The sequence below is a fragment of the Myxine glutinosa genome, chromosome 4 (genome assembly GCF_964187855.1).
Source record: "Myxine glutinosa chromosome 4, kmMyxGlut1.1, whole genome shotgun sequence".
NCBI lineage: Eukaryota > Metazoa > Chordata > Myxini > Myxiniformes > Myxinidae > Myxine > Myxine glutinosa.
Window position 1 is genome coordinate 89,859,451 of NC_136264.1, and position 10,329 is coordinate 89,869,779.

General features: G+C 44.8%; 1 protein-coding gene across 1 annotated transcript in view; it reads right to left on the reverse strand.

Moving 5' to 3' along the window:
* Positions 1 to 1,487, reverse strand: part of NDUFB11 (NADH:ubiquinone oxidoreductase subunit B11) — a 188,026-nt gene extending 186,539 nt beyond the window's left edge. Inside the window, exon 1 of the mRNA XM_068112910.2 lies at positions 1,167 to 1,487. Within this exon, the coding sequence (XP_067969011.1) occupies positions 1,167 to 1,385 (219 nt within the window). The 5' untranslated portion in view covers positions 1,386 to 1,487. The remainder of the gene's footprint in view (positions 1 to 1,166) is intronic.
* Positions 1,488 to 10,329: the final 8,842 nt, after the last annotated feature.

Below are 10,329 nucleotides of genomic sequence, written 5' to 3' on the forward strand. Positions count from 1 at the left end.
ACACACACACACACACACACACACACACACACACACACACACACACACACACACACACACACACACACACACACACACACACACACACACACACACACACACACACACACACACACACACACACACACACACACACACACACACACACGTAGGCAGACACACACACATAGGCAGACACACACACGTAGGCAGACACACACACACACACGTAGGCAGACACACACACACACACGTAGGCAGACACACACACGTAGGCAGACACACACACACGCAGGCAGACACACACACACGCAGGCAGACACACACACACGTAGGCAGACACACACACACGTAGGCAGACACACACACACACACACACACACACAGGCAGGCAGACACACACACAGGCAGGCAGACACACACACACACACACACACAGGCAGACACACACACACGCAGGCAGACACACACACAGGCAGGCAGACACACACACACACACACACAGGCAGACACACACACACGCAGGCAGACACACACACACACACACACACGCAGGCAGACACACACACACGCAGGCAGACACACACACACACGCAGGCAGACACACACACACACACGCACACGCACACGTAGGCAGACACACACACACACACACACACACACACACACACACACACACACACACACACACACACACACACACACACACACACACACACACGTAGGCAGACACACACACACACCCGTAGGCAGACACACACACACACCCGTAGGCAGACACACACACACACACACACACACGTAGGCAGACACACACACACACGCAGGCAGACACACATACTTCATTCGAGCCGAGATCATATACCTGTTCACACACACGTTTCCGATATTATGACATTTCATGTTATGGAGAGGGAAGTTGATATGATGGTAAAACAGTGGAAGCCAAAACGTGACCGACTTGTGATGCAGAGTCGATGACATTTGATTGACATCCCGAGAGAAGAGAAGCAAAGGAAATCAAATGCAATACCCTCTCCTCAGGCGAGGGTAATGAGAGCGTTACACGTTACACTAACTAACAGTAACAAGCTTAGAGAGCAGCAAGTGCCGTATTATCATCAGGCTGCACAGAACACACATGCGGAGCGAGCTGACCCTCCCATGCACCTTGAACGGCGACTGACCTTGCGGAAGAACTCCATCTTGGGGTCTCCATCGTCATGCTCATGGTGTTCGCTTTCTGTAATCGGTGCCACCTCCATGCTCTGAGACTCTCTGCTGGTCGAGCTCGTCACCCCCCGGGATAACGTCGTCAGTGGAGTCATGGATCGGCCAAAAATCCGGGCCGGTGAATGAACAAACAAACGCGAAAGCCGAGCCAGCTGCAACACGCCGAGTACCATGACTGAAATCGCACACGCTACCGGCAGCCGGCTACACAGCACAGGTCACAGGTGCTACCGTCAACTTCAAGCAACGTTGTTTGAGTTAGTCAGTTCTTCTCTGTCCAAATAATAAACAGTATTTGAATGAACGTAAGTATACAACAATATATTGTTTAAAACAATTAAATGTGTATAAAATAAATTTGCAAAGTTTGGGGAACGTGGAAAGCTTTTGTTACTATTGCTTATTATAACATCATGACCAACAAACTATGTGCAGCTGCACGGCGATTCGCCCTTTGGTCATTTGGGAGCCTGATCCGGTTACAAAATGTTTTCTGTTTAAGTATTTCATCATTCCCAACAGGTATTCAGCTGACTGTCTTGCCTGATTCCCACGTTTGGCGTCAATCTGTTTTAGTGTTGGTTCTTGACCAAACGATTTTAATGTAACCAGTGGTTCTCTTGGTCCATTGGATCAAATTTTCATTGGTCTTCACGACCTTGTACTACAGACCTTGTAGACCTTCACAACCTGCATGTCGTATTACTTGAACATCAGGTTACCTTTCACTGTAATGGTATTACATTAGTTGTGTGGAACCACTGATCTCTACAACCACTGGATAGCGCATCGGCTGATCGATCTGACGCCAAACGCCGCCATCTTAACCACTCGCATTGATTCTCCAAGAAAGCTCGCGTTAACGCTCCTGCCAATACATATATAATTTTGATTCGTTATTACTATATAAATGGACTCAAGATGCCTTCATGTGCTACGGTCAACTGTACAAATAGGCAGTTCAAGGGTTGCAATCCAACATTTCATCTGTAAGTATAATAAAGTTACTGTAAATGAGACTGTTTAGAGTTAATAGCGTGCAACACATGAACGAGTTAGATGTTTGTACAGACCCATGTGTAGATTCCCTTGTTAGTTGCTGTGTAAAAAAGTTCTATATTTTAGATTTACATTACAATCTAACTTTTAGTTAGGCTACTTTAAAACAAATAGCTTGCAAAACCACAGATTTGTGTGGAGCTAAGTATGAATTATTACTTAATTGTAAGTGAAGAATAAAAATCTGTAATAAAAATGCACAAAATTACGATGTAAAAGTGTAATCAGATCTAGATCTGATTACAGTTTTACACAAATGACAATGTGACTCGATCTAGAGTCTAGACTCTAGATCGAGTCACATTGTCATTGAAGAGTCTCGACTCAGAGCTCAAGCAATGGACGGATGCATGCTGGTGGACGCCTCTTGAAGAGAAAGAATCGGGGTGGCCTTATCAAATCTTCTGATGATGTGGCGAAGGTGTGCAAATCTACTGAGCGATGCCTCCAGAGACTGCTCCGTACAACAGACGGTGCTCTACCTCGGTCCGAAGGGATTGCATCTGCCCTATCAACGGCTGTTCTGCATGATGTCGGATCTCAATGTTTGTTTGCACAGCTGAACGATCACATGTTCGACTGTCCGCCAGACCACAATCACGTTTTTGTGCTTATCAAGTGCATTGCAGCATGTTACATCAAGATCCGGATGCATCACCTTGCCAAGTGCTTCACTGAGAAGATAACAGGACCCAAACTACGCAAACAATTGTCAAAGCTCATCTTATTTAGGCATGAGTAGTTCGAACTATTAGCAGCTTTCATGAACAAGGAAACTACCCGCATCCTATTACCATGGATGGACGTACAGGATAACTTTTTAGATATTTTATCTAAATCACTACATCTATTGACTTTGTCAATGCAAACCAAAAGCTTGCAAGTCAAAGACCCACAGCCAATGTAGGCATATTAAATGCAACTTGAGTCCCCCTGTGGCAAGTCGCTGTCATGAGAATAGCCTCAGTTGATAGCTCATTGTACCAGTACAATTGTACTCCTTTAAATACAAACATTGCCAAAGGACAATCAATTATAAATTGCCTTTCATTGCCACAACTGTACTTTTTGCCTTACATATTGCCTTTCATTGCCATAACAGTACATGTGTTCCTTAAATGATTTTTAAGATTCCTTCATGCGCCCCCCATCCCCCCCCCCCCCCCCCCATTTACTACTGAAAAGAGTTTACTTCTGACAAGAAATAAGAATGGAAATAAATCACTAGAAAGTAATTACCTTTTTTAAATTACTTTTATTCAGCAAAGAAAACAAATGACCATTCAATAAGAACTGTTGGTGGATGCCATTAGTGATCTCGTCTGCAAAATGCTGCAACATTAATAGCATTGTTTTGTTTCGAAGAAGGAAGCAAATGATTGGGACTTGGTGTAGTGGGGGACATTTTTTTTGATGATTAAACAAGTTGATGTTGATGTAGGCCTCCATTACGAGAATACACTTTGAAACTATAGTATAAGGGATTTGATATAAAGTCCAGATCTGAAGGAAAGTAGCGAGCTTAGTTGGGAATTGCATACAAATTACGTGTTGTTCACTCCCTGACTCCTGACGCGTTCGCATACGATGCGAGTGGTTAAGATGGCCGACCTGTCCTGTGTGTGCGGCAGCGTCAGTTGTGTGTGTTACGTTCAGTGTGCGATGCGCCATCCAGTGGTTGTAGAGATCAGTGTGTGGAACCGGAAGTGCCTGCTCGCGTTTTGGAGTACTAGGGCATGCCCGTACTATATATATGCCCGTACTATATATCTATCTAAAATTATATCCCCCCCCTCTATTTACATGAAATGGTTTGGTCCATTCGCAACGCCAAAGCGAACGGCGAACGGCTTGCGAGTACAGTGACAATCCCCCCCCTCTATTTACATGAAATGGTTTCGTCCATTCGCAACGACCACAGAACCCCCCCCCCCTCTATTTACATGGAATGGTTTGGTCCATTCGCAACGCCGGCACACGCGATCGTTCGCTGCTCTCTGATTGGTTGAATAGTTTTTTGGACATAGCTCGGTAAGTAATTGTCCGATTAATATGAAACCTTGAAAAGGCACATCCTCGGGTCCCCAGCAATATACCTGGCAAGTTAAAAGTATATCGGACCCGTGGTTGTCGAGAAACAGCGGTCACAGACAAACGTACAGACAGACAGAGATTACTGGAATTATAGATAGATGAAGGTGCAGTTCTGGGTAGGGGGCAGGCGGTGTGTGTACGGGGTCTTTGCACATCAACATGATGCCGGGTGCTGCAATAAATGATTGTTCTCTTTGACATCGCCTCGTGATCTTGCCTGATTTCCATGTTTGGCGTTAATCTGTTTTGGTGTTGGTTCTTGACCAAACGATTTTAATGTAACGTGGTTTTCTTGGTCCGATTGACCAAATTTTCATTGGGCTTCACAACCTTGTAGACCTTTACGACCTTCACGACCTGCTTGTCGTATTACTTGAACATCAGGTTGCCTTTCACCACCACAACAATTATGATTAACCATTCTGAAATTGCCAATCTTTTGTTTAAAGTTTAAATGCTGAAAATTATGATCAAAATACAAACATTTGCCTCAGTCAACAGAGCATCTTCCCTTCTAGACTTGGTTATGACAAACTTCCCTGCAAATGTCTGCTGCTCTTCTTCTGCTCCAATCGGTTCTTCTCATCATTTGCTTGTTAATGTGAACATCTCTCTGACCATTCTCAGAGAGCTTCCTCAGCGTCGACGAGTCTGGCATTTCACTCAGGCCGACTGGCATGGTCTTCAAGCAGCCATCAATCATCTGGACTGGTCTGCCATCTCCACTGCCTCTGACATCAACTCATCCTGGGAATTCTTCCAAGGTGAACTGCTCTCTCTCTCTCTCATGCACAGGTTTATCCCATCTCGTTACAGTTGTCATGTCCTTCCTCCCGTCCATGGTACACTGAATCTTGTGGTGAGGCAGTTGCCCTGAAACAACTTGCCTTTGCCTCTTTGAAGGCTAATCCAACTGCAGGCAATCTCGGTTCCTTTCACAAAGCTCAGAACAAGTGTGTGTCTACCCTCAGGAGAGCCAGGAAGCACTATCTCTCTACTCTCAAGACTGAACTCTCAAACCTGTCTCCTTCCTCCAAATCCTAGTCGTGTCTGGTCAAATATGTTTCTGGTGTTTGTTCCCCCACCATCTCCTCCCTCACCTCAAACGGCTACACAGCTGATGACACCGCACGTGACAAAGCTGAATGCTTCAACTATGTGTTTGCCTCAAAATCTTGTGTCCCAAACCCATCTCTCTCTGTACCAACCTTACCCAGTCGAACCCAGCTGCTCCTGGACTCTGTGTCCTTCTCTCCTGATAAGGTGGAGAAGTTTCTGTCAAACCTTGGCTCCGATTCTGCAACTGGACCAGACGGCATCAGCCCCCGGGTCCTAAAATCCTGCTCTGCCGCTCTTTCACACCCTCTCTCAATTCTCTTCACCCACTCTTTTGCTCAAGGTCATCTGCCATCTGCTTGGAAATCAGCCAACATTACCGATTTACACAAGAAAGGTGCAAAAACAGATCCTTACAACTACAGACCAATCAGCCTGCTCACAATAATCAGCAAGGTCATGCATTCAATAATCGCTTCTGACATCAAATCCTTCCTCTTCTCCAATGGCTTGATCTCGGATCATCAATTTGGATTCAGTCCAGATCATTCTACTCTGGACATGGTGCTTCTGCTGTCTCAACAATGGATGGAGCTCCTCAATGCCAAACAGGAAATCATAGCTGTTTCCCTTGACATATTTCGTGCCTTCGATACGGTCTGGCACCCCGCCCTGCTCACCAAACTCTCCTCGTATGGTATCTATGGAAACCTTCACGTATGGCTTGCAGACTTCCTTTCTGGTCACAGTCAACGTGTGGCCCTGAATGGAATTCTCTCTTCTCCCCTTCCTATTCAGGCTGGAGTTCCTCAAGGTAGTGTTCTGGGCCCTGTGCTTTTTCTGGTCTTCATCAATGATCTCTCCGACTCTCTGGAAAATCCTCTCTATCTCTTTGCTGATGACTCCACTCTCTGCTGCTCCATATCCCAACTCTCAGATCGGCAGGCAGCAGCCTCTTCACTCTCTGCAGACCTGGACAATATCACAAACTGGTCAAACAAGGGAAACATGTCCTTCAATCCTGACAAATCTCACACTCTCACTTTGTCTCTCCGAAAAGACAGTCTGGACAACCCTCCCATCTACTTTCTGAACAATCCTCTTGAAGAAGTTCTGTCACTAAAACTTTTGGGTCTCAATATCTGCCATGATCTGTCATCGGAAAACCACATTTTCAAGCTGGCCTCCAAAGACAGTCGCAGACTGGGCATCTTCCGTCGTGCGAAGTCTTTTCTGGGAACTACTGAGCTCCTCACCACATACAAAACTTTCATCCGCAGCTCAATGGAATACTGCTCTCCCTTCTGGGCTGGTGCTCCTGCCTCACACCTAGCTCGGCTTCACGTGGTTGAAACCAAATCATTCAAAAACATTGGAATCTCCGATGATGAAGCTGATTCTGAGGGCCTTTCTCTCTCTCACCGCAGGCAGGTAGGTGGTCTATCTGTCTTCTCCCGACTCCTCTCCGGCCTTGCTCCCCTGCTCTGTCTGTGCTCTATCCCCCAAATAGTCCTGCAGGACACACAAGATCTGCCAGCAACCCTCTTCTGGTGAAACTGCCAAAATCAAGACTCTCTGCTCACCTTCACTCCTTCATTCCTCTTTTCTCCTGCTTCTGGAACAAACTCCCTCACTCTCTGCAATCCCTCTCCTCCCTCCCGGTCTTTAAAACAGCTGTTCACCACCATCTCTTATCTTCCCCCATCCAAAACCTTGATCTTTTCTACCCCTGTTAAAACTCCCCAAATCCGCCTCTTTGAATCTCCAGCTTCTTTCCTGAAATTCCTCGAAGTGTTAATTGGCTTTGTACCGTGTACTCCTCCCTCCTCCCCCAGCCCTCCCCCTTCCACAGATCTACCGGTGTCCCTGTTCTCTTCTGTTATTGTGATTGTGTGCTTCTCTCTCTCTCCCCCTCTTGTCTCTCGCTCCGTTCATTGCACGTTTTGTGTGTCTGTGCAAGTTTTCATGTTCAATGTGTTAGCTCTTGCACGAGCCTCGATTCTGTATACAATACAAAAAGAAAAGAAAAAGACTATTTGACCTGCAGATTTCACCCAAGCAAAGGTAGGTTAAAAGTGTCCCGGCTAGCGGAAGTGAGTCACTGAAAAGGCCTCGTTTGCATCCATATTTCATTTTGAAAGTCCCCCATTGAGCATATCACTCATCATTTTTAATGACAGATAGTACGTTGGATATGTCCCCTTAACTGCTAAAGTATCCTGAGTGGATACAGGAAGAAAGAGGTTAGGTTTGGCATGAAGGCCTTGCTCCACAATTGAAGTCACCATATGTGTACCTCCATCACAAACACACCGTCCATGTTCTTCTGAGAAGCTGCACAAATATTTAGCTCATCAATTGTATTCCCAATCACAAACAAAACATCTTCAATTTTTACCCCACTGGGAGGAAGGGAAACAAGACCATGTTTACAAGTAAATGACTCTAAATCGTAATTAACAAAATGCCTGCCCGCCATTTCGATCTCTTGAAAAAAAGAAACCAAATATGTTTCTCCAATCACACTGAAAAGAAAACCAAATAAGGATCCCTTTTAATTACACCGAAAGGCAAACAAATAAACAAAACAACCAACAGCAAGGGAAAAGACCCCCGTCGTGCAGTGGTCTCACTAGGCCACCAACTGAGGGTCACCCAAAATCTAGCTGTATTCTCTCTCTCTCTCTCTCTCTCTCTCTCTCTCTCTCTCTCTCTCTCTCTCTCTCTCTCTCTCTCTCTCTCTCTCTCTCTCTTTCTCTTTCTCTTTCTCTCTCTCTCTCTCTTTCTCAAATAGGAGGAAAAGATGCAGATCAAGATGAAGCACTTGATTCTGATGAAACCTCTTCTACTCCACTCTTTAGTGCTTCAAGTGCTCAAGAGAGTGAGGCGTGTGATGACAATACCATCACCATGGTTTCTCAAGAAAATGTTATCAAGTTCCTTGAAGAAACGTTCAGGAAAAGACATGTAAAAATCAAAGACTACTTTCCGAATCTGCATGATTTTATTTTGACTGCAAAGAACATGATTCGTGAACCTTATCAGGTTAACATGTCAGAACCTCAATTCCAGAGGCTAAGAAAATGTGTAACTCGAGCGGGCAAGGAACTTTATGAATAGTTAACAGAGTGGAGATAAAAGTAGCATCCTTAAACATCAACGGTGGTCGCAGTTGTGTGCGTCGCCTCCAGGTGTTTCAAATGTTTCAGAATGAAAAAATTGATGTGCTGATGTTACAAGAGACGCATGCAAATCAGTCTTCTGAGGTTGAGTGGCGTAAAATCTTTAAAGGTTGTCACTTTTTCTCCAGTGCTTTTGTTGATGCCAAGGCTGGTGTTGCAGTAGTCTTACATCCTAGACTCCAGCCGTTGGAGATCAGATGTAGAGAAATTTGCAAGGGCCATTTACTATCTGTGGAGTTTGTCAGCGGTAACCAAAAGATTTGCACGACTAATGTATACTGCCCTAGTGCGAACTCTGCAAGAAGTGCTTTTCTTCACAAGTTAGCAGGTTTTTTAAGCACTATTGACCTGTCCATGTTGGTTTGCTTGGGGGGAGACTACAACTGTATCCTCAACCCACAACTTGATAGAAACACGCCTGAGCCTCATCCACCGAGTGCAAGGCCTTTGGCACAGCTCATTAAAAAATTTCAACTTGTGGATGTGTGGCGGGTACAGAACCCTAATATCCGGCAGTACACGTGGGTTTGTGCCGCAAGAAATCTTTTGACAACAATGGCTCGTTTGGATAGAATTTATGTTAACCATGATAAGGTAAATCTTGTCAAGAATTCATATATAAGGCCATCTGGTTTTTCTGATCATCACATGGTTGTTGTTGTATGTGGCCTACCTCATCACGTGTGTAGAAGTGCATATTGGACTTTCAATGTCAAACTTTTACAAAGTGAGCATTTCAAAGAAGCATTCAGAATGGTATGGGAGGAATGTGAAATGCAAAAGTTTTCCTACCTAAATTTAAGGCAATGGTGGGATTGCACAAAATCCCAAATTAAGTGTTTTTGCCAGCAATACTGTCGTTATAATACCTGTAACACACTCGGTGTGATAACTGCCTTAAAAAACGATATACTTTATTGTGAGCAGAAATCTGGAATGTCCAACGAAAATGTCCAGCAGTTGTCAGAGAAAAGAACACTACTGGCTGAAATGGTGAGAGAGCGTGCATCTGGTGCTTTCGTCCGACTGCGAATGGACAATATCCAACTTGACAAACCAAACAAAGACTTTTTCAACCTGGAAAAGACAGCCAAGACCCCTCAACAAATTCACGCTTTGCGCTCTTCTGCCGGTGCGCTTCTGTCTTCTCAAAGTGACATCAAAGATGAATTACGAAACTTTTATTCAAAGCTGTTTGCCTTGAGAACTGTGAACCAGGAAAACAGAAACGAGATGTTTGAACTGCTCCCATCTTTGTCTGAAGACCAGCGACAACTGGAGCCTGGCATCTCTCTCGGAGAACTTACTGTTGCTCTTAAAGGAATTCAAGATGGGAAAGCCCCTGGACTTGACGGCCTCCCAGTTGAATTTTACAAGGCCTTTTGGGACATTCTAGGCCCTACTCTACTTGACATCTTTCATGATAGCCTTGAACAAGGTGAATTGCCACTAAGTTGTCGGAGGTCAGTTTTGTGTCTCCTTCCAAAAAAAGGGAACTTGCAAGACGCCACAAATTGGCGGCCTGTGTCACTCCTAAATACGGACTATAAAATATTGTCGAAGGCGCTCGCGATACGTCTAAAGGAAGTCATCCCCCTTTTGATTGATATTGATCAGTCTTATTGTGTTCCTGAGCGTTCTATTTACGATAACATTTTTTTGGTGAGAGACTTGATCAGTCTCGGTCGTACTACATCTCATGGTTTTGGTTTGGTTCTTTTAGATC